The 25,632-nt window shown below is 39.1% G+C and overlaps 2 protein-coding genes across 4 annotated transcripts in view; one reads left to right on the top strand and one right to left on the bottom strand.

Annotated features, from left to right (window-relative positions):
• Positions 1-6,918, top strand: part of LOC119972450 (charged multivesicular body protein 4b-like) — a 32,699-nt gene extending 25,781 nt beyond the window's left edge. The window contains exons 3-5 of the mRNA XM_038809163.1: positions 1,290-1,404; positions 3,517-3,622; positions 6,561-6,918. Of these exons, the coding sequence (XP_038665091.1) occupies positions 1,290-1,404; positions 3,517-3,622; positions 6,561-6,628 (289 nt within the window). The 3' untranslated portion in view covers positions 6,629-6,918. The remainder of the gene's footprint in view (positions 1-1,289; positions 1,405-3,516; positions 3,623-6,560) is intronic.
• An 11,039-nt stretch (positions 6,919-17,957) lies between these two features.
• The window catches only part of snx16 (sorting nexin 16), an 86,307-nt gene continuing 78,632 nt past the window's right edge, over positions 17,958-25,632 (bottom strand). For 2 of the 3 annotated variants that reach the window (XM_038809154.1, XM_038809155.1), the window contains 3 exons: positions 22,239-22,375; positions 20,854-20,970; positions 17,958-19,494 (listed from right to left, as the gene is read on the bottom strand). In XM_038809154.1, the coding sequence (XP_038665082.1) occupies positions 19,389-19,494; positions 20,854-20,970; positions 22,239-22,375 (360 nt within the window). In that variant the 3' untranslated portion in view covers positions 17,958-19,388. The remainder of the gene's footprint in view (positions 19,495-20,853; positions 20,971-22,238; positions 22,376-25,632) is intronic. The other variant, XM_038809153.1, reaches the window with a different exon arrangement.

Raw genomic sequence — 25,632 nt, 5'->3', positions numbered from 1 at the left:
GTTTGTATGTGGCTATGGGCGGCCCAACGTTTTAACATAGTGTGTTTCTCACTGCTGTATATTCAAGTAGGCATTTTTTAAAACTTAGCTTTTGGTAGTTAAGGGCCACCTTCTGCATGTAGACCTAGTTTTCCTGGTTCCGAAAATGCTTAGGGCAACCAGTTTTGCACAGGGCTCTTTATTTGCATATGAAAAGGACCTACAACGGGGCCTGAACACCTATTTTTTTTTTTTGCTTATACCAATTTGGTGGTGGCGTGTTTCTGGTATGTTAAAAGCATGTGCTTCTTGCCCACCATATTGCAGGTGTAGGCATCCTTTTATGCTTGGAAAATGGGTGTGGTGCATGCTTTTTCCTTTTGGAAGTGCATGTCTTTTGTATGAGTTTGTGTATGGTTCTTGGGTGAGCTATTCAACCTCGGGGGCCTAAATAATTAAAATAGATTTCACCCTCGCCCAAGTATCACACATGCAGGTCTATAACACATCACTAGTTATTGATTAGGGGAATGTCGTCTCTACGCTGTGTGGCTGTGCGGCAACTGAGGAGTCCCTGCACAGGCCAAGTGGATGTCAGCTTTTTAACATTTCACCCATTATAGAATCCCCACAATGCAGAAGAAGTCTGCACTGACACTGAAAGAGCACCCTACCTAGGTCCATTCACATACCCCGTAACCCCACTTAACGTGTATATATCTGGACACTGAGGGGCAATTTTAGCATGTCCAGTCCACCTAACCTGCACTTTGGACTGTGGGAGGAAACTGGAGCACCCGGAGAAAACTCGTGCAGACACGGGGAGAAACTGCAAACTCCACACAGTCACCCAAGGCCGGAATTGAACCCAGGTCTCTGGCATTGTGATGCAGCAGTTCTAGACACTGTGCCACCTTGCCAGCCCTGTGCAGACCTGATAAACATTTAAAGAGTCTGTGCACTTCACTAAATTGGAAGCGCTGTAAAGCGCACAACAACAAAGAAAATTGGCTCAAATATTGGTTAAGAGTAGAATTTCTGGCTACTTTTATCTTTCCCCCAAATCAGAAAGGTACAATCAATAGTCGTATCTCAATTGTCACATCACACCAGCCAATGATTGATCTAATCGGTACAGAGTAGTATTGAAACCTGGAACATCCTGGCATCACGTTAGTTTATTAAGGATCAAAATTAGTTTCTTCACAATATCCTTGTGAATAAAATTGAACCCTGCAAAAAAACTGTTACTGTCAGTGTCTGAAATGCTTTGAAAGAAGTTGAGTTAGTAATTGATGTTTTCTTTTTAGTGATTTGGATAAAATTGATGAGATGATGCAAGATATCACAGAGCAACAGGAAATAGCACAAGAAATCTCTGATGCAATTTCTAATCCAACCGCATTTGGATCTGAATTTGATGAGGTACGTAACAAAATATTTAATCAAATATAAATGACAAACCTAGAATTGATCCTGCGAAAGGGAGGAAATATGTAGAGTTTTTTTTAAATCTATGAAATGATTCATGCTTGCATTTTGTTAATAAGTCTTTCATCCGAAGCAGTAAAGGTAAAACTTAAGCCTATGATTTATTGGTTGAGGAGGACTGTAATAAACAAATTTGAGCTTCTTCTGTTTACTACTGTTTATTTCTGAGACATCGGCTATTTGTACCAGTGATGAAATTCCAACATTTTCTATTAAACTATGAAGTTGTTCGATATGGAACCTGGGGACTGCATCTCAAAAGCTCTATATTGCTACTAACAAGAGGACTACTTGGCCCTGGCTTTGTTCTCCATTTCTCATCTTTTTAGTACTTTTGATCTTGTTTCTTTTCCTTTCAGGAAAGTGCTGTAGGATTTGCTACCCGATAAGCTGGTATTGGGTTTATGAGTTACTGCATTGCTGTGCAGGATATTGTAATGGTTGCATTTTTGAATTTGGGGATTCAAAATGTATTTTCACCAGTCTTTTCACTGTCTTTCTCGCCAATCAGAAAATGCTATTTTTCAATCCACCAGTCCTTTGCTGGGCACATTGGGAACTTGTTAAGGATGACCCGATCATATTTTCATATAATTTTTAATGTTAATTATTCTATAATTTACAAGTCAGTTCTCTATTGCAAAGGGGTGTACAACTTTAGCCATGGAGTACGTTCAAAATGTGAGATTGACAACTAGAGTTGAGGTAGAAGATCTGTCATCATCTTATTGAATGCATAGCCTACTTTTATTGCTATTTCTTATATTCTGTGGATTTCAGTGAAACCTAATTGACTCAACCCCGAAGGTTTCCCTGTGATTGAATGTTGCTAAAGCGTGAATGCTGTTAAGGTGGCAAGGTGACACAGTGGTTAGCATTGCTGCTTAATAGCGCCAGGGACCCGGGTTCAATTCTGGCCTTGGGCAACACTGTGTGGGTTTCTTCAGGTGCTACAGCCGTCTCCCAAAGTTGTGCAGGTTAGGTGGGGTTACGGGGATAGTGCGGGGAAGTGGACCTAGATGGGGTGCTCTTTCGATGTGGACTCGATGGGCTGAATTCCCTCCTCCTGCACTTTATGGATTCTTTGGAATTCTATCTCTGAAAAGGTTTGCCACTGCGTGGGGTGGATTCTGCCCTTTACTCTCAGCAGCAACTGTGATTGGTTATATTTCGTCTTGTAATGATACCTCTGCCATTATGTCAAAAACCTTTCTTCCATTGTTTGGAATCCACGGCACTGAGTAGAAAGAGAAACCTTGATTTATATAGGGCTTTTTAGAACTTTAGGGTGTCCCAAAGTGCTTCACAGCCAGTGAAGTACTCTTGAAGTTTAGTCACTGTTTGAATTCCATATGTCGAGCAGATCAAACATAGAAAGTATTATGCCACCTTCATTACTCAGTTCTGGATTGTTTATAGACCATTAATCAGCCCCCTTCCCTGTATCCCAATAAATCTAATTATTGCAAACACACTGGAAGACAAATTAGGCTTGAAGCAGGATTGGTGCTCTAGCTTTCCATGGAGACATGGAGATAGATCAAACAATCAGAATAGGTATAACAAAGCAGAGCACAGAGATCAAAAAAGATTCAAGTCAGGAATTCAGACAATGTGAGAAAAATCAAATAAGAAAAAAAGACAAAAGTAGTTAAATCACAAACAAAAATGTACAGTTGTTGGGAGAAGTCTGAGAAAGCTATTACTGAATTGGTGTCAATGGTGTTTTATCTGAAACATTAACTCTCTTTCTCTCCACAAGTGCTATCTGATCTGCGGAGTATTTCTAGCATTTTCTGTTTTTATTCCAGGTAGAATAATTAATCTTCGTTTTCATTAAAATTTGTAATTCTACATAGCCAGAGGTAAAGTTTATATACAACTGATTGTCATTTTACAAATTATTTCATTTAATTTTTGAGATTCTTACAATTATGAGTGTATTACTTTTCTATCTTGTATCAATTAAGATTTTTTTTAGCAGTTATGGGTAAATCTCAAAATTCTTGCATGCTGGAATGAATTAATTGATGCACTTGTTTCTAGGATGAATTGCTAGCAGAATTAGAGGACCTGGAACAAGAAGAATTAAGTAAGAAAATGACTAAAGTACTGCCAAAGGTTCCAACCACCTCCCTCCCTTCCAGACAAGGTGAGCTAAAGCGAGCTTTCTGTTTGAATTAATTAAGTATACAGGATATATTTAGATATTAATGTGCCATAGTAATAATAAAAATCCACTTGGAAAAGAATGGAGTAAATTATAAAAGTTTTTCCACACTTAATTTTTCTTAAAAATTACTGAAACCAGTGTTTGCCTTCCCGACTAAATGTGATGATAATGTTTTGCCCATTGATTGGTCTGTATGCTGTCTGTTTGTAAACAATATATCTCAAAAACCCTGGACTGATTTTCAACAAAATTTGGCACGCAGACCAACCTGGATTCTGTAATATTTGTTTAAGAATCCATTAACATTGGGAATTTACATTTGTTTTTAGAATTATGTTGATTATTTTATTTTGAGTGTTGATATTCTGGATTGTCTCAACTGTTGTGTTGTCATTTGTCACAGCTCTCTAAATCTGAGCAACGTTGTCAGGGCAGGTTATTGGATGTGGATTAGCCTAAAGCTGCCTCAGTGAGATGGAAGCTCTTAAATATATATAGTTATTCAACTTTACAAGTAGAGAAAATCCTCAAGGAAGAACTACATATTGTAATAACGCTGAGTTTTTTTTTTTAAATTTAGATTACCCAATTATTTTTTCCAATTAAGGGGCAATTTAGCATGGCCAATCCACCTACTCTGCACATTTTTGGGTTGTGGGGGCGAAACCTACGCAGACACGGGGAGAATGTGCAAACTCCACACGGACAGTGACCCAGAGCCGGGATCGAACCTGGGACCTCAGCGCCGTGAGGCGGTTGTGCTAACCACGAGGCCACCGTGCTGCCTGTAATAACGCTGAGTTAACACAGTGTCGCGAACATATGAGCTCTACTGAGTGCCCTCTTCACTTGTTCTTGTGGTTGCCAACAGTCAGGAAATAACAACATGAGTTATATTATCTACATTTGTTTATTTATATTTGCTTATCCATATCAAGTAGCAATTAGGTATTTGTACACTTGTGGACAATTTAATTTTGTCTTTTAGAAGGGGTTTCTAAAGCAAATGAGAAATTGAAATTACAACATAAGTTGCGTTTAATAATTTTGCTTTTGCTAACTGATAACTGGGTGCCAATCCAGCCTCTTGGCTAGAGAATTGTGTGGATCAGGAAAGTATATTAAATATCTTAATGCTCTTAGGATGCTTGTAATATTTAGAACAATAATACTCCTATCAAGTAGAATGGAGTGCTCGTTAAAATAGCGAGAGAAGTCTGGGCTAGCAATTTGCAAAAGTTCTCTGGCAAACCACAAAGGTGAGTTTCCAATATCACTAATTGGTTTCGACTGGTGCTATTCAGCATGTTGTTTTGACATTCTAGGTAGAATTTTCAAAAATACTTTGTTCTCCTTCAACAATATGGATAATTGCTTCCAATTAAGTATATGCCCGTACCATCCTCTTTAAATGTCGGATGTAGTTTTATTGGGTTGGATTTGTTTTATTGTCACGTGTACCGAGGTACAATGAAAAGTATTGTTCTGCGTACAGTCCAGACAGATTATTCCATACATGTAAATACATAGACACAGGTATCGGGTGAAGTTTTGTCTTCCTACTAGTCATCCTTCTGGTTCTTCTAAAGAAAGTTGTCCATTTAAACAAAGAAGAAAGAAAAGTACAGCTCAGGAACAGGCCCTTCGGCCCTCCAAGCCTGAGCCGAAGTGTAATTTCTGTGTTATTTTCCATTAATTTTGTAGTTATGGACTCCTTGCACTCTGGGCTCTGTATTGTGATTATTCAAACTAATTTTGTCAGCCTTTACTAACAGTGGAGTGCAAGCAAGTTTTCACCCCATAGTTAATTCAGTTTTTACTTGGTGATAGTAGGTTTCAAATCTCCTGTACCAACTTTTTCCCACGAGCTTCAAGAAATATTTACAGGCACAAATAAATGTGTTTTAATATTGGATGTTTTATTCTGCCAATCAAGTATAAGAATGTAAATAAATGTTGCCACAGTTTCAGAGGACCATAGGTTGCTCTCCCCTTTGAGAGGGAGCTGGTTGGTGACGAGGGGAAAAGCTGAGAAGGCGGATCCTTCATGAATAACCTCAGTTGGTATGGGAAATGAACTTGTGCTGTTGACGTCACTCTGCTTCACGAACCAGCTGTCCAGTCTGTTGTGTTCTTTGTTTTAGTTCTTTCAGGATGGTGAAAGTTGTCGTGCCAACAAAGAACAGCAAGCTGTGTTTAATAAACAAAGCTAATTTATTACACTACACTGAATTAGATTCAAACATATTACTAAGGAATTAGTTCAGTAAAGATTACACTACACATCTGCTCTATTAACTATACTATTAGTTCAACTATCTCGCAACTGCTGTCTTTCTCGCTTCCACTCTCTCCATCTATCTCCCAGAAGTCAAGGAGGCGTGTGATATTTATATGGTTGCTCTATAGCACCATCTTGTGACTAGCGTAGTAACATTACATTAACCCTTTATGTACTTTACAATATCCACATATTGTGACACAGCCAACTGAGCTAACCTACCCCCCCCATCAGAATGTATGGGATCTAGTATAGATCTCGTCTGATAGTGTTTCAATTATCATATCCGTACAACCATTTTGTAAATATTTATAAAACTTGTGCATTGTGTAACTAACGGAGTATTGTTGACTGATCGTTTTATATTTCTTTTGCTTCAGCGACTAATAGAAATAACCACCTAGTGCAAAATCTACAGCAATTCTGCTTACAGATTACCAATGGTGACCCTGCTGTCTTTGTCTTATATTGGTGAAAAACATTCAGTTAAATCTCATTCAGTTAAAACCTATTGTTCATTCAGGCTATGCATATAACAGCCTTTGTGTTCCTTTATTAAGAATTTGTATTTTTCGTGTGATGCAACAGTCCGTTTAACAAACATACTGATATATTTGTATAACTTTCTTTTTCTAGTTAAAACACAGAAGAAAACAAAGGAAGAAGATGCAATTTTGAAGCACTTAAAAGCCTGGGCATTGTAGAATTGCCCACAAGAATGAAGGATGATAATCCTAAGGGACATGAAGATGATTTTGTATTCCTATGTTTGGTAAATAGTCCGACAAAATATTGATGTGCTATGGTTCTGAGATATCAGAGGTTCTATTCTGCAGTTGTGGCAAACTCTGATATTCACTTGGAATGCTTCTTTAGAATCAGTCTTGAAAAATCATCCATTTTTCATGTATTATCATACACTAAATCTCTGTGCTGTTCGAAGTAGTCTAAATTTGGAAAATATCAACATTCTAATACCATAACATATCAAAAAGTGAAATGATTCTAGGTCTGGAATATCCCCACCAATAGATAGTTACATAGAAGAGTTTGAGCAAAGAGCTGATGAAAGCCTGCTATTTTCAAGAGACCAGTCACAAAAAAACACAACTGAAATTTAGTTAATTGAAAATGAAATGAAATGGAAAATGAAATGTGATGAATACTTCAAACATTCCTTGGCATCTGCACTGTTTTACATCTGCAGGTGTGAATATTAGTCAAATCTGATTCATTCCTAATAAGTTACTTTTGCAGCTAAGCGGCTGTACTTTAATTAGAAATGTGCAGTTGGGGAACTGTGTAGTTTTGGTTCCCATACCCTTAGTGAAACTTTGTTGCATTGCCCCTAAGTCGGTTCTTGGGATCAAGAGGGTTGCCCCAAGATGACACATTGAGTAGAATAGGTTTGTAGTCTCTGAAATGTTAGAAGAATGATGGGGGAATTTCATTACATTCTGATTATGGCTTCTTAACAGGGTAGAAGCTGAGGGACTGTTTCCTCCGGCTGGGGAGTCTAGAACTGGGAGGCATAGTCTCAGGATAAAGGAACAATAAGACTCCAAGCAAACCAAAGGATATGGAGACTGGGTGAGAAATTTAGTTGAGTCATTTACAGCATTTAGCCCATGCTAGGTCCCAGCAGAGCAATCCAGTCAGTCCCAATACTTCCAGAAGACCTGTAAGTTTATTTCCTTCATGTGGCCATCCAGTTTTCTTTTGAAATCATTCATCACTTTAGCTTCTACCACCTTTGTGGGCAGCAAGTTCCAAATCATTGCCACTCACCACATATAAAAGTTCTCCCTCTCGCGTCATACTGTGTTGCTTTATTACTTGAGGCTCGATGGTAGAGCATAGTAAAAAGAGGCATCCAAGAAATCAATCCTCAAGCTAACTAGGTTTCAGCAGTAATGGTAGTAAGGTGGGAATTAAGTCAAGAGGTATAGATTTAGATAATGTTTGACAAGTGAAAGGTGCAACAAATGAGACAAAATAGGAAAAAAGGTCTCAGTACTCTGATATACTCAGAACATGATGGTTGCACAGCTCTAATTTAGGCCTGGGCAGCCAGTTTGTTAACAAAGTGGCACATCCCAAGATTGTGCAATACAAGAAGCTGGATGATGCAGAAACAGCCTTGGGCTTTATAATATCCATGGACAGATGGAGTTGGATATTACCAGGCGAGGGTTAGAAGCTAACCTCATGCTTGTGAATAATGTCACTGAGCAGCTGCATGTAAATGAACAATTGGAGGGGACCCAGGGTGAAGATCTTGAGCACACGAGCTGAAGTGAAAACAATGCTGCTCAAAGGAGTGGTGAGAATGTTAGTTGGCAGAATAGAAATCATAGAAGTTACAGTACAGAAGAGGCCATTCGTCCCATTTGAGTCTCCACCGGTCCTTTAGAAAGGGTACCCTACCTAAGCCCACCACCCTATCCCTGTAAACCAGTAACCCCATCCAACCTTTTTTGACACTAAGGGTAAATTTAGCATGACCAATCCACCTAACCTGCACATCTTTGGACTGTGGGAGGAAACCGGAGCACCCAGAGGAAACCCTCGCAGACACAGAGAACGTGCAGCCTCCGCACAGACAGTGACCCAAGCCGGGAATCGAACCTAGAACCCTGGAGCTGTGAAGCAACTGCAAACCAATGTGCTACCTTGCCGCACACGTTAGTTACAATGTTAGTTGGCACCATCAAAATTAAATTTCAAGCTACTTTGGTGAGGCACAGAAATCATAGAATCCCTTTACTGCAGAAGGAGGCCATTCAGCCCATCGAGTCTGCACCAATCCTTCGAAAGAAGGTCTCTAATGTCCTTCAGGGAAGGAAATCTGCTGTCCTTACCTGGTCTGGCCTACCCATGATTCCAGACCCACTGCAATGTTGTTGACTCTCAAATGCCCTCTGAAATGGAGGTCAGTTGGGGCAATAAATGGTGGCCTCAGCACCTTTAGCCAGTGATGCCCACATTCTGTAATGTAATTTTTAAAATGTGCACCCTGCCTAGGGCCACTCCTCTGCCCTAACCCAGTGTAACTCCACCTAACCTTTGGACATGCAAGGGGCAATTTAGCATGGCCAGTCCACCTAAACTTCAGATCTTTTGGAGGAAACTCATGCAGACACAGGGAGAATATACAAACTCCACAGTCACCTAATAAAATGTATAACTTTAAATGACACTCAAAACCTAGGTACTTACAAATGAAGAGGAGTCAGCTTCGTTGTAGTCTTTTGTTTCTGAATAAGATGGTCTTGGGTTCAAGTCCGCTTTAGAGATGAACACATATTCCAAGCTGGCACTTTAGTGCACGACTGAGGGAGTCCTGTACTGCCAAGAAGTTTCATCTTTTCAGTGAAAAGGTAAACTGAACCCTCATCTTCCTTCTCAGATGAAAATGAAAGATCTCATGGAATAACTACTTAGTGGACAACATTTAGCCTTCTGCCACCTTCACGAAAGTAGATTATCTGGTCATTTATCAAATTGCAATGGGACTGTATTTATGCAACTGTTGCTGGCTTCCCCACAGTTGGTTACAATGAACAAGGCTCAATAATACAGCAATAAATTTAGGTTGGAAATCAGCTATTACATCGAATATATGGCATAGAAAGCCATTTGGCCCTTCCAGTCCATGCCGGTTTTATTCTTCACTCGAGCTTCTTTCCATGTTTTCCTTGTCTAAATCCATCATTGTAACCGTCTTTTCCCTTCATCATCATATGCTTGTCTGGTTTTCCTTTGTGTATCTATATTATTTGCTTCAACCGCTCGGTGCAGTGATGATTCTCTTGAATGGCAGAGCAGGCTTGAGGGTACAAATGGTGGTCATCTGCTCATATTTCTTGTGCCTTTATATTCCCTTTGAAACCTTTACAATAGTGAACAATTTTGTTAAATTGACTTTGCCATTGCCATTTCCTGTTATAAATTTGAAAATTTGAGTTAAATTGATGGAATTACCTCAAAGTTCATGACTCCAAGTTCAATGACTGGGGATAGCACCAGATGTGAGAGAACTCATTCAAAACAATCTTTAGCAAACAGGTGTTTCAAATTATCACAACCCAAGGTTTGAAACTTTCTATCGCTGTCACATTTAGTAGACCCCAAAAATGTTAGGCGTATTTTTATGTTAGGCTGAGGAGCGATTTGATAGGTGTTCAAAATTGCGAGGGATCTAGTCAAAGTAGATAGAGTAACTTTGCACTAGTGATCAGCTTAGAACCAGAATATGCTGATGTAAGGTGATTGGTAAAGGAACAAAGTTGACATGAGAGATTTTTAGTACAGAGTGTGGCTAGGATCGTGAATGTACTGCCGAAGAGAGAGGTGGACACATTCAATTATTGCTTCCAAAAAGGGAAATGGATAAACACCTGAAGATTAAGAAAAATGCAGGGTTATGAGGAAAGAGCAGGGAATTGGGACGAGCTGAATTACTGCTACTTCAGACTCTGTGAATTTGACTGAACAAATTTCCTACTTTTATGCTGCAATCATTCTGATTGAAGCCTCTGCACAAGAACTCCAATAGAAAAAGTTCATATAACTAATAGCGAAGGTTCTGAGAATATGTTGAAGTTTTTAAGTTTCTGTGTAAGAAACAAAATGGAAATGTTGCCCAAAGCTGCTGTTATACAACTCTTAGGGCACACAGTTGCTTGTTCTGCCACCTGAGGAATGAAGTATTAGCAAAGAGAAGGAAAGTAAGCATGCCCTGTAAAATGAAATGGGATAAAGCATATTACAAATTGCTTATTAGAATGAATATGCAAATAAATATTTAATAAATGATTATCCACGCAGTAGTAACAGATCTACGATTCATAAATAACATCTAAACAGTACAAAACCAATAGAAGCAGCACAGCAGTCTCATGCACAATATAAAAATTAGTCTTTTCTGTTAGATCCTTGGTGTATCTAACCTCCAGCTGAATCTTTGTACCCTCCCGGTTTCCCCGATTTAGCTTTTTGTGTATTCCCCTCACCATTGACAGCTTCGGTATCAACTGTGGAGGCCCGATCCTCTGGAATTCCTTCCCTTAACTCCAATGTGTCTCGCAATTTCTTTCCATCTCTTTGACCAAGCTTTTGGTCATCCTTCCCAATTTATATCGATTTTGTTTCGGTATATATTTTTGCCAGATTATATCTGTGTGGATTGAGATGTGTTTCCTGTGTTAAAGGAGTTGTATAAATGCAAGCAAATGTTGATTTGAACATATTGCAGCACAATACTTGGTTGTGTCATTCAACTACAATGGGGCAGTGACATGGTCAGAACATTGCAAAAGCAAAAATATATAAAACAGGTGAAATCTTGTCAAAAATAAAAGCATGTCTGTCAAAAAAATCAAACCATATCTTTATAATGTAATAAAACCGTGTGACTACCCATTTCCTGCCAACCTTTTTCCATTTCAAATTCATAAATCCATATTTATAATATAAACTGCCTCTACTATAATAGAAAAACAGATCGAGTTTCTACAAAAGATGTCTGCTCATCCACTGTAACTTGAACGATCCACAGAAATCTTGGATATTTTCTGAGGTTTCCACAGCCAAGTGGGAGAACCCATGTGGAACATGGAGATATTACCCTGTAATTATATATAAAATGCAAGAATGACGCACAGGAAAAATTGAAAATTCCCACAGTATAAACAATATAGCTTTCTAAATTCACTGTATTGTGAACCGTCACACTCAAACTGGCTAAGATCAGGAACTTATGTGGAAATTAGATTAAAATCTAGGTTAGTACACTACACAAATTGAATGATTTTTCATTGAAACTTTTTTTAAAGCACATATCTTGACATATCAGAAAAATTAAATGAAGCTTTTCCTTGCACTTTTTTTCCTCACTGCAATATTTTGAATGACTATACTTTGTTTGATATGATAAAATAGTTGACTAATTACTTGATTTAACTGTATATAGTAGTTTGTCTTTGGTCTAATTATGGTGTAATTTAAAATGGGGGAAAAAAGTCTAATTCACGTAGGCCTAAAATAATTTTGCTTTCATTGGAAAATCTACTTGAGCATAATTTTTTATTACGGTCGAAATATGTACAATTAAGTCTTATTAAAAATCAGTTGTTACCTGACAACATGTATCTGACACTAAGTAACCAAAAATATTAGCCTTTAATAGAAACTGTATTCATGTATTTTATATATAGTATATATATATTATTGATTTGCTTCATTTGACAAAAAATGCAACTATACATGAAACCACCCAGTAAGAAGGTGCTGATAACCAGTACATTTTGTAAATAAAAGTATTTAGTTTCCATGTAATCAAATGCCTTGGAGTTGAATGTTATTTTGATGAGCATAAGGATAACCTAAAAGATGATTTTGAATAATGCCTAGGTTTTTTTGCTAGATTTCTGGAAGTTGAGCAGTTTTGGTGTTTAGCTTGATCATAGTGATCACACAGCAGAGACTGCATGCACACATGCATATTTCAGCAGAGCTCACGAATAGCAATTCGAAACAGGAATCCTGGCTAATTTTCTGTTTCCTAAACCAGGGAACTCAAGGCAGCCAACAGACATAAATCAGCTAAGAGCTGGGACAAAATCTGGGATTTTTATAGTCTCTATAATTAAGGTACTCACTATACACCTACTGTGACCTACGAGATCTTTGTTGTTATCTACCATTTTCTATTGTGTTATTGGAGGGGGGTTCTTGAAGAAGTATATTGCATGGCCCAAAACATAAACTGCAAACGTTTGATGTATATTTTGTGTGCAATGCAATTAATAAGATTCTGATCATTTACTTTATTCCCCAACACAAATTAATATTTAATTTTGAATGTTATGTTATGAATGTTTGGGCAGCACTCTAGCACAAGTGGATAGCACTGTGGCTTCACAGTACCAGAGTCCCAGGTTCGATTCCCTGCTGGGTCACTGTCTGTGCGGAGTCTGCACGTTCTCCCAGTGTCTGCGTGGGTTTCCTCCGGGTGCTCCGGTTTCCTCCCACAATCCAAAGATGTGCAGGTTAGGTGGATTGGCCATGATAAATTGCCCTTCGTGACTAAAAAGGTTAGGAGGGGTTATTGGATTACGGGGATAGGGTGGAAGTGAGGGCTTAAGTGGGTCGGTGCAGACTCGATGGGCCGAATGGCCTTCGGCACTATGTTTTATGTCAATGTTATTTACACCCCTGAAAAACCAAGCTTTTTTCACACTTATGGTTTTACTACTTTTTCTGGTAAAATGTTCTAAACTTCGCTGCTGTAACTTCTACATTATTTTTATTAATTTGCAATTATCTTCAAGAATTGCTTTGCATCTTAAAATTCTGTGCCATGTTTTAGACTTAATGTCTTACCATTATAAAACTGACAATATTATTCACGTGGCATGGTGGCACAGTGGTTAGCACTGCTGTTTCACAGTGTCAGACACTCCAGCCTTGGGTGACTGTGTGGAGTTTGCATGTTGTACCTCTCTCTGCATGGGTTTCCTCCAGGTGCTCAGGTTTGCTCCCAGTCCAAAGATGTGCAGATTAGGTGGATTGGCCGTGATAAATTGCCCCTCAAGTGTCCAAAGCATTAGTGGGGTTACTGGGTTGCGGGGATAGGGTGGAGGCATGGGCTTAATTAGGGTGCTGTTTCGAAGGGCCAGTGCAGACTCAATGTGCCGAATGGCCTCTTTCTACACTGTAATTGTATGATTCTATAAGGCCTGGGGGGGGGGGGGGGGGGGGGGGGGGGGGGGGGGGGGATTTGAACAGAAGGATATGTTTTTAAATTGTGATGGTGAACCAGGAATCAATGGAGATCAACAAGCACAATGGTGATAACTGATCCATAATATATGCAGTGGATTTCTTGAGTTAAAATCTTTTGGAAAATGAGAGGTTGGCAGGAGAATAGTCAAGTCTGGAAGTAAGAAAAGCATTGATAAGCATTTCAACAGTAGATGGGCAGAGGTAGAAACTGATCGTATTATCGAGTGGAAGAAGACAGACCTTGTAATGGAGAGGTTATGGGATTAGAGATGCAGCTCGGGGTCAAGTAGGATTTCAAGGCCGCAAACAATTTGGTTTAGCTTGAGACAGTGGATAGGGTGGAATTGGTGACGAGTAAAATTAGTTTGTGATGGGAGCCGTTGACAATGGCTTTGTCTTCCTGCTGTTTAATTGAAGGAAATATTGCTCATTCAGGACTTGATTATTTAGTCTGGACAACACAGACTGGATATTGTTCGCCTGTAATTGGAACTTGTCTTTGGATGTTACTGAAGAGTTGCATACTCATGAGAAATCGGAGGGAATAGAGGATAGATCCTTGATCCACTGCAGAGGTAATGGTACAGTACAGGGGTGGAAAAAGATGCCATTGCTATGCCTGGATGTGTAACAGTAGAATCAGATAAGGGTTGTTTAGAGCTGGATAGTTGTTAAGTGGTGGTGTTGGAATGATGATGATGTCAACTATGTCAAAGACTGCAGATAAATTGGAAGCAGAATAGTGCTGCAGAATTTAGGATCCTATACTTTAGAGTTCAGGAACTGAAGTTACTATGAAAATCCCCTAATGGCCACATTCCGACACCTGTTCGGGTACGTTGAGGGAGAATTCAGAATGTCCAAATCGTCTTTCGGGACTTGTGGGGGGCAACCCACACTAATACGGGGAGAACGTGCAGACTCTGCCCAGACAGTACCCCCAAGCCGGGAATCGAACCAAGGACCCTGGTGCTGTGAAGCAACAGTACTAACATCCGTGCAAACCTCACGTCTCCAGTCCTTGTGCTGGCCTATGCACATTCTAGCTATTTTTTGTTCTTCCGGCGGAGCACCTCTGCCATAAAAATATTCAAAAGCGATTTCCATTTTTGAATTCTTTTTGAGGAAGGGAATTCAAAAGACAATGAAAAAAAGTATTCCCATCAGTATTAAATCAGTGACCCCTAGTTCTAGATTCTCCTGCAACAGCAAACATCCTTTCCACATTCATCCCATAGTGGATACAAGCCTAGCCTGTCCAATCATTCGTCATACGATAACCTGCCCATTCTTGGTATTAGTTTGGTAAACCTTTTCTGAACTTATGCGGTATTTACATCCTTCCATAAATTAGGAGACCAATACTGTATGCAGTATTCCAGATGTGGTCTCACTTGTACATCTTTTTTTGTGTTCCATCTCCCTTGCAATAAACAATAACATTCTATTACCTTTCCTGACAACTTATTCTACCTGCATACTAGCCTTTTGTGATTCATGTGCTAGATCCCTCAATCTCCAAGCTCTGCAATTTTTCATTCTTTAGATAACAAGCTTTTTATTCTTCCTGCCAAAATGGACAATTTCCAGCCCACAACTTGTCAGTACCGCTTCCCTGGTGATGGTAATTTTCCAGAGTGTCATTGTTTTAGTTTCTGACTTATTTCTGGGATTTTACTTGTATTGGTCTTCACTACAGAGCAGACAAAATATATGTTTGTTTGATCTACCGTCTCCTTATTTTCCATTATTAATGCCCCAGACTTTCTAAAGACTTCAAGACATCTATAGAAACACGTTACTATCCACATTACTAATTAGCTTTCTCTTGTACTTATTTTTCCCTTATTTATCTGTCATTCTTTTCGGTTGTATATTCTGTCCAATCTTCTGACCCATCACCGTCTTTGTCCAATACATGCTCTTAACGTTTAGTGCCCTCTCTAATTTTGCTGGTTAACCACTGATGATGGGTCCTCCCCTTCCATCTTTCTTTCTCGTTGGAATTTACCTATTCTATGTATTCTGAAATATCCCTTTAAATGTCTGCCAGTGTCTCTACTAATCTATCCTTTAACCTCATTTCCCAATTAATTTTAGCTTGCTGGCTTTCATTCCCACATAATTTATGTAAGTTTAAAATGCTCGTCTTGAACCTACTCTTTCTCTCAAACAGAATTTACAATTCAGAGTACCATAGTACTCTTAGCAGTGCAAAGGAGGAGGCTAGGCCTTTGGTCCATTGAGTCTGCACCCACCCACTGAAAGAGCATTCTACCTAGGTCCACTCTCTCACCCCATTCCCATAACCCCACCAACATGCATATCTTATGATCTTTGTTACCCAGGGGCGCCTTCAGGTCTAGCATACCTGAAGGCAGGATTTTTCTAAGAAACTATTCCAAAAACCTTGAGCCTCACAGGTAGTCTTATCTAGGCTATCTATGCCCGTCTGATTTTTTTCCAGTCTATATGTGGATCAATATCCCCCATGATTGCTGTACCTTTCTGACAAGCTCCGGTTATATCTTCCTTTATACTCTTGTCCTCCCATGTAGTTACAATCGGGGGTCTGTACACTACTCCAAGTGACTTTCTGCCTTTATCATTTCTCATCTCGCCACTTCTACATCCCGATTTCTTGAGCTTAAGTCATCTTTCTCTACTACTGTGCTAACACCATAATTCATTAGCAGAGCTACTCTTCACCTCTTTGCTTAATGTCCTCCATAGAAGTCCTGTACGCTTCAATTTTCAGGGTTTGTCCATCCTGCAGTAATGTCTCCGATCATATGCTGTTTCATTTCGAAAGCTATGTGTATTCAGATACAGAGCCTTTAGTTTAGTCCTTTTATTTTTGTAACTTCTAGCTTTGACTGCTTAGATTTGTGCTCTCTATCCTTTGTCATGTTCTGTTCATCATTTCCCATATCAATACCTTTCTCTCTTGCCTTGACTTTGGTTTATCACATCTTCACAAATTTGCTACTATTTATTTTAAAGCCCTCTCTACTTCCTTAGTTATGTGGCTCACTGGAACATCAGTCCAGCAGGTTTCAGTGTAGACTGTCCCAACGGTACAGCCCCCATTTACCCAGTACTGTTGCGTGCCCCACAAACCGGTACCCACTTTCCACTGTCCAACTTTTAGGCCAAACATTCATTTCTCTAATTTTATTTGCCCTGTAACAATTGACACATGTCTCAGGTGTAACAGATCACCTTTGAGGTTCTGCTTTTTAATTTAGCGACTAACTCCTCATACTACTGTATTATGCAAACCCTCTTTCCTAGTTCTATCCATGGCCATTGGTACCTACGTGTAACCACGACAACTGGATACTCCCCTTCCCACCACAAGTTCCTTTCCAGCCCCGAGAAGTGGTCCGGAACCCTGGCACCGGGCAAGCAACACAGCTGGCTGGACACTCTGCTGCAGAGAACAGTGTCAATGCTGTCCCCTACTACCAATATATTCCTTTATGTCTCTCTCTCTTTCCTCCCCCACCCCCCACCCAATGGCTTCCTGCACAATAGTGCCATGGTTAGTTTGCTCATCCACTCTGCAGCTGATGGGGAAGATTGGTACATAGTGTCCATTTTATGCCCGTCAAAGTAATTTCTAGAGCAGTAATTACTGAGCTAGAGCTGAAAATGAGATCTGCAAATCTGTTACTTGAGGCTCTTTGAAACCCAACAAAGTCACAGGTCTGCAAAACTTTGCAAATGCAGAGGTGCAAAATATGAAAGCTTTTGCTGTGGAAATGCAGACTGAAGGTCAAGTTTTTTTCAGTTAACTTACCAACATCTCTGGGCGGTACGGTGGTACAGTGGTCAGCACTGCTGCCTCGCGGCACCAAGGACCTGGGTTTGATCCCGGCCCCGGGTCACTGTGTGGAATTTATGCATTCGCCCAGTGTCTGCACCCCAAAGATGTGGACACATTAAATTGCCCCTTAATTGCAAAGAGAAAGAATTGGGTATTCTAAATTATTTTAAACTTACCAACATCTCCATACATTAGGGATTCGCTCCTTAGCTTTAAAAATAACTTTGTCTTACTCAAAGCAAATAAAATCACCAGATGCCATTCTGCCAAGTTATTGGAAAGGTCATAATAGTAGAAGAGTGGATTTAGGTTAAATGACCATCTAAAAAAAGTAATGGGTTGAAACCCTGTCACTTGATAATCTTATTTAGAAGAAAATACACTAATTATACAATCAAGATCACAGTACTGAATGATAAATGGGAAAAAAAAAAACTTTATTTAAAAAACATAATTTTTCCATAAATGCAACCATGCAAATTAAAACTTTTTAGAAAGTTGTATTTGTTTCTATGCAAATGTTTAGTGTGGTGGGGTAGCCACATGGTAATATGCTGCAATTTAAGTCATGCATAAACTCTCCATAAATTTGGCACATCACAAACAATGCATATTTATACATGACAAAACAGTTATGCAAGGCTTCCAGTGGAAAATTAAAGCATCTGATCTGTTAAATATCATCTTTAGGAGCTATAGATTTCAATCAGAATTACTGGCATAAATAAAAAGATTCCTAATATAAAATCAGGCATTTCTGTTCAAATTCTATACCATCAAACTTCATAACCCAAATACCTGCCACAGACATGTAGATGAAGTAAAAACTGACATGTTACAGCTTTTGCAAATCTAAAAAAACAAGGCACTTGGAGCAATCAAGACATGCAACTTTGATGAACCAACGTCACAATTTGATTGTAATAAGACAAAAAGGTATCTCAAAAATTAAAACATCTTTTGCCAATGAAACTTGACAAAATTCAAATGTATGGTCTACATCACAGTTTAGTGAACAATGTTTTTTTTCTAGTCACAAGTGACAGCAAACTGTAAATTACTGTGTCATACACTACAGGCCAGCCAAAATCAGCAAAAACCCCATGGAGATTATCACTGTATTGACAAAATTGACAGATACATTTTTGCTTCTGATCTAAACAAAAGTCTGTTTAACAGACAAATTTTGGGAACAAAACTAAATGAGATTAAATACTACCTTTTGTGCCCATTAGATAAAACATAATTTATGCAGTTTAAACAAGGCTCAATCACTTCCCGAGATGCACTGATGCCCATCCAAACCATTAGTTTTGTTTTGGAGAAACGTAATGACATTCAAAAGTTTAATTGTTCTACGTAATGTTATGTTCTGTTTAGTTAACGGCAGGAAACAAAATTGGCTTTCATGTCACTAGGAAAATATAATTTGATTAGTGAAATGGCCATATCATACTTGCATTTTAGCCAAACTATCCCTGTATATTCTTCTGGATGGAAATTGAACACAGCTTACAAAGAAAAATACAAATAAAATTGAATGGTTCCACCATACCAATAGCCCAATTTGTCTGCAAAGAAATAATTTGGACCTACAGTTAAGAGCACACATTTGCAAAATTCAGAACCTAATGTAGCCGAATTAATAAAATCTACTTTGTTGCGTCAGGCAAAAATATTTAGATATTTATTTATAGAAAAAGCAATTTCCTTGGCTACTTCAAGAATGATGAATCCTAAAAACATACACGAATTGTAGAAACCATATTGATTCATAGCTTTGAGCTGTATTCCAGCTACAGCTATTGCAATATATCAAGAATAATTATCAGCATTAAAAAATGCTATCAGTCTTCTTCTGCAGCTTGGGCTTCTTCCACAGGTGAAGATGTTTCAGTTACAGGGCTACTCCAGGAGGCTCCAGCTTGTTCTTTATCAGACTCCATGCCAGAGCTAATAAAAAAAAAATGTTAAATATAAAATTAAACATCCTGCCTTTATATTTTAAACTAATTTAAATAAAATTGAGGTCAACAGCAATCCAACTAAGCAAGATAATTTTTAAAAAACTATAGTGGATTGGAGCAGTGGTGGTGTACATAAAGGATTAGAATGTTGAGGCTCACTAGTGCTGTTCCCCCATTTACCCAGGCATTTTCTGGTTTCCAGCTCTATCCTTCGGCCACACACCAAAGATTTTTAAAGTCTTAAATAGATCCTCGTGTAACATTTTTAAAATTCCAGGGTGGTATTCCCTAAAGTGCTTTCCTAAAAAAAAAAGTCAGAGAAAGAAAGACAGGAGTGGCTTTGATATGGCATTATTTGCACCCTCGGGAGATTTGAGTGTTTTATAACCAATTACATACTTTTATTGTACTCACTGTTGTAATGTAGAGAAATAGGTCAGAAAACCAGCTTTCCCCCCCCCCACCATTCATGTGACATTTTCCTTCCCCTCCATTACCAAGTGTCTTTATGGTCCTTGATTAATATTGCTAAATATTTAAATCTCAGTCCAGACTGAAATTGTGCATTAGAAACTGCATCAAAGGCGTACAAGAATAAATGGTGTTAATTGTAAAATAAAAATTGGAAATGAATTAGAATTATTACAAATTTTAATGCAGCTTCCTAAAGCAAAAAAAATAGACAATCTGGTATTGAGACAATCTGGTATTGAGAAGCATTAACAGTGATAAGATGCTGAATTTTGAGTTTAAAGGAGTGACATGGCAGGAGCCAAGATTCTTGATTTAAAACAGACTAACATTTGGGCACTAAGGAAGGGATTATCTGATCACCAGCATAATCTGTTCAAATAGATTACAGGGCCCACACCAATAAAAAGGCAAATAATAATCTTTATTAGTGTCACAAGTAGTTTACGTTAACACTGCAATGAAGTTAGTGAAAATCTCCTAGTTGCCACACTCCAGCACCTGTTCGGGTACACGGAGGGAGAATTCAATATTCAAATCACCTAATAGCACATCTTTCGGGCCTTGTGGTAGAAAACCGGAGCACCCGGAGGAAACCCACGCATCACAGGTGAGGAGTACGTGCAGATTCCGCACAGACAATGACCCAAGCTGGGAATGGAACCCGGGTCCCTGGCACTGTGAAGCAACAGTGCTAACCACTGTGCTGCTTCTGTCATGATGTGTCTACAAAGGTTTCTGGGATTCGTTTTAAACAGAGGGGGAATGCAAATAAAGGGAAGATTGAAGGGAGAATAAATTGGAGATGTGGTTATAATCTTTTAAAAATTAAGCATTTTCCACCATTATTTAGTTTAAATGGCTTCAGGTTTACCTGTTATCCTCTATTACAGCTTGGTCAGCTTCTACTGCAGAAGATTCAACTTCTCCACTACATTCACTCTCTTGCCCAGAAGGTCTACGTGTTTTCTCTTGTTCCAAGGATATTTCTCTACAAAACAGTAAAGAATGCAAAGCCACATTTTATTACAAAAATTGTACAACACACCAGCTTTACAGCATGCATATATTCACACTGCATTTGTGACTATTACAGTCTTTTTTTTATAAATTTAGAGTACCCAATTAAGGGGCAATTTAGCGTGGTCAATCCACCTAGACTGCACATCTTTGGGTTGTAGAGGCGCAACCCACGCAAACATGGGGAGAATGTGCAAACTCCACATGGACAGTGACCCAGAGCCGGGATTGAACCGGGGACCTCAGCGCCATGAGGCAACAGTGCTAAACTATTACAGTCTTAACGTCAAGAAAAGGAGAAAAATATACCCAGGTCTGAAATGTCTTGCAAGAATTGGCAATCTTCAAACTCACAGCAGAAACTGAAAATGTTCTTTAAATTGCTATCAAAGAGGTTTGTCCTGCTGTATACCAATATTACACGAGGACAGGTTCAGTTATGGGAACATTTATGGTTGAACAACCTAACTGACATTCAATGGCCTGATCAGGAAAGCTGCAGATAGGCAACGAGAAAAGCACATCCAATCGGCAGAAACAGCACATTTGAGTTTGAAATAAAGTTCATACAATATCAGGAAAACAATTAGACTGTAAACTGGAGTATAATGCTCTTTATACACAGACCAGTATAGTTTATATTTCACAAGTGAAGAGTTGCATAATCTCGCACTTCAGTACACAATCTATTATTGCGATGTCCAAGACACTGCTGATACTTTTACAACAACCTACATTTACAACAACCCAGAATTACCTTGTGTCTGACAACCACCGCTCCTTAGCTTATTATCTATTTTGCAGTATTAGTTTGCAACTAAAACTATTCCAGGTGACAGCCGTACCAAAACTATTTTGAAAGTTGTGCAAGTTTGTGTACTTTTTCAGCCAAGAGGCCATGTGAATAACTCTCCAAAATCAGCACTAAGCCCCTTTGAAATAGTTGCTGGAAGAAACCAAGTACTGCAATTCTACTATATTTTCCTTCAAATCTTGCTGGATGGAGCCCAGTCCATTGACTAATTAGATCTCGTCTCAAAAATCAAGTTCCCACCATAACTGTCACACCACACAGTCATCCAAGTATCCCAAAGGAAGGAGGCAATTAAATAATGTAACTCCTTACGGAATTGGAATGGGTGATTGTTAAAACTGTCACCGATTAGGCAACATAATACTTAGGGCATTGATCTTAGTAAATCAAAAGAAACTCCACAAATAAATTGCATCGCCAAATACCTGATTTTATTTTCTAAAACCTCCATATGAAGATGTTTTTCTTCTAGTAATTTTTTCAAAGCCTCAATTTCCTTCTGCTTTTCAGAAAGTTCCTTTTGCAGTCTGTAGTTAGTTTCTTCCAATGTTTCACAGAAAGCCTGGTTGGAAAACCATAACAAATATAATGCACTGGATCTTTCATTGAGCCAAATTGTTCAATATGCTACGACTATGAGACTATGCCTTAAATAATCATAACTGTGGTGTAAATGTATTGCAACTTTCAAAAGCACTAAGACATTAATTCGCAGATAAAAAACAGAACATGTTAGAAAAATACATTCGGTCAGATCAACCAGTTTCCAAAGAGGAATACACTCATATTAGTAATCCCTCTTTTCTGGACACTAACCAGCCTTGGTTCCATCATCTCAAATAGTTTTACCTTTACTGCATTGATAAATCATTAAAGAAATAAAATTTATCTCCAATGAGTAATCGTTATCTAAATCAGTCAACTACTGTAGGAGTACGGCCGTACTTTATAGCTAAGGAAACCATGTGTTGAATATCAATGTTATGACATTGTAGTTAGCTGTTACACATCATCTTTTGCTCCCTGCTTCGGTAAGTGCCCATTTTTTTAAATTTAATATTTATTTTTTTTTGAGTTCAGTAATAACTTGATAGAAACATTTCAGCCTCAGAACACCATTACCTTGCAAGGGGAGAACTATAATTTGTGCAGAATACCTATATTCACAGGTTAAGGAAAGGGGGGTGGGTTCAAGCAGGGCTTGGTCTGGGTCTTTAAAATACTCGTCAGAAGTGTTTTTTTCCTTCTAACTCTAGAGTAATTATGAGGATGAAACTGGCAGAACCATCTGAAATTACCTCAGGGAAATGCGAGTAAACCACAAATCCTGTCACCATTTGCAAAGCCTTCATCTGGTTGGAGATGAAGCATTAAACCTAATCACTTGGACAATGAGGAATTCCCAGATATAATTTAATCAAGCTACAATCAGAATAAACCATGTTTCAATTACTGGTCAGTTAGAGAGGGACAGTCATGTGACAAGTCAATCCGTGTGTGTCCTGTGGTAGGACAAACAGCCACAACACTGAAGGAAGATGGCCCAAGTGGGGTCATTCCATCTCTCTCCTTCTCTTCAACCCAACTTACAAGCACTCAGACCCTGTTTTGCAAATGTATGACCCAGATGCCAGAGACTTCTCAAAAGGAACTCCATCTCTCATACAGTCTCCAGAAGAAAAAATTGTTCATCTATATCTTTAAATCACCTCAATGAGGGAAAGCAACAGGGCAACTGAATTGAACCTGAAGTCAACCATGAAACCAATTGTCAAGGAACTGGGTTGCAATGACTGGTGACCAAAGACTTAGAACAATAAAGATTTATGGTCATCTCTGAACAGTTCTTGCATACCGTGTCTGCTTGTGCTCCAGGAAGAATCCCTGCGCCCGAGCTCCCAACAAATGACCCCTTTTATACCCACATCATCCCAGCATTCATATGACCACCTGGTTTACATCTTCCCTGTTTAAGTTGGGACAACCAGTAGTACTCAGGTGAGGTGTAACTGCATGAGAGAACAGTCACTAGATGAAAACTATTTACAACATACATAGTTGAACAGGCTAATAACACTTAACATTGTGCAAAACACTATTTGGGGGGGGGGGGGCAGCACGGTGGTTAGCATTGCTGCCTCACGGCGCCAAGGTCCCTGGTTCGATCCTGGCTCAGGGTCACTGTCTGTGTCGAGTTTGCAATTTCTCCCTGTCTTCGCATGGGTTTCAACCCCACAACCCAAAGATGTGCAGGGTAAGTGGATTGCCCACGCTAAATTGCCCCTTAATTGGAGAAAATGAATTTGGTACTCTAAATTTATTTTTAAAAAACACTAATTGGGCTATATCATAGCTGGTTCACAGCCCTGTATCTGGTTGCCTCCAGCCCTAGGTCCTTGTTGGGAGTGGCTTGGTATAGTACCTCTGCAGAAAGGTAGGGATGATGAATTGCTGGCCAAGCAGTATCAATCTATCTTGTATGGTATTCAAATTCTGGTCAGGCCTCAACAATGGCTAAGATACTGAACCAGACGCGCAATGTTTTAAATTTAAGACTGTGCAGAAAAGATAGATTCATTCTGGGATGATAAAATAAATTGGGATGCAATTTTATAAACAGATGTTTTTGAAACAAAAGATATTTAAACTTTCAAACTTCACAGTTCTAACACCAACAGAATATGTAGTTCCTTAACTTTAACACACAACGTCTGATTAAACAACATTTGGCATTACATCCAGGCAAAGACAGCATTTTAATTTATGAAGCAATCTTTCTTCTGTTCGGGCATCACTTTCAGAATCCTTTTTTCAAAGCTTTCTCTTTCTGTGGCAGCAGTTTCCATGAGCTGTTCCATGGTTGCTTACATTTTAAGCGAACAGGCTTCATGACCTCCTGGCTGATCTCCACAGCCTTCTGCTTCCAGGTTTCCTGACCTGTATCCTTGGCTGCCCATCTGCCTCTGCCTTGGTTCCCAAAATGATTTCTTTCTCTAAGCTCTTCCCAGCCCCGAACAAAGCTCTCTTTTCCCCTCCCCGGTTTACACAAAAGTCCAGAGCTACTCCATTCATATGCAACTACCTTCCATTGATAGACCATTACGTCATCAGATTCTGTTAATTGGATAATAGCTGTTCTTGCAGGAATGTCCCGAAAGACAATGTGTCTTTGGTAAATCACATTATGCATTATCCAACGAGTTTAAGTCTGAATGGGAGCATGTGACTCAGCCTGGTATGGGCATTTCCCCTTTGAGTTCAATCTGTTTAAACCTTCCACAAAAACAGAAAATACTAGACAATCTCAGCAGGTCTGGCAGCAACTTTGGAGAGAAAAGGAGCGAACATTGAGTCTGGATGACTTTGTCAAAGCTCCCAAAGTCATCCGGACTCACGTTAGCTCCCTTTTCTCTCCAAAGATGCCGTCAGACCTGCTAAGATTGTCCAGTATTTTCTGCTTTGTTTCAGATTCTAGCATCTGCAGTAATTTGGTTTTATCTTTGTGTTTAATTGTCTGCTTCCTTTTTGTTCCCATTTCGGAACTCAAATTTCTAATATCTCCCCAACATGATAATGGTTAGTTAATCTCTCATGGAAAAGAATGTGCGAGTTTGTAAGGATGTTCCCTTGAAGACTCGGGCTAACCTTTCATGAAATGAAATGAAAATCGCTTATTGTCACAAGTAGGCTTCAAATGAAGTTACTGTGAAAAGCCCCTAGTCGCCACATTCCGGCACCTGTTTGGAGAGGCTGGTACGGGAATTGAACGGCGCTGCTGGCCTGCTTTAAAAGCCAGCTATTTAGCCCTGTGCTAAACCA

This window comes from Scyliorhinus canicula, chromosome 10 (genome assembly GCF_902713615.1).
Source record: "Scyliorhinus canicula chromosome 10, sScyCan1.1, whole genome shotgun sequence".
NCBI lineage: Eukaryota > Metazoa > Chordata > Chondrichthyes > Carcharhiniformes > Scyliorhinidae > Scyliorhinus > Scyliorhinus canicula.
This window is presented reverse-complemented; position numbering and strand designations above follow the sequence as displayed.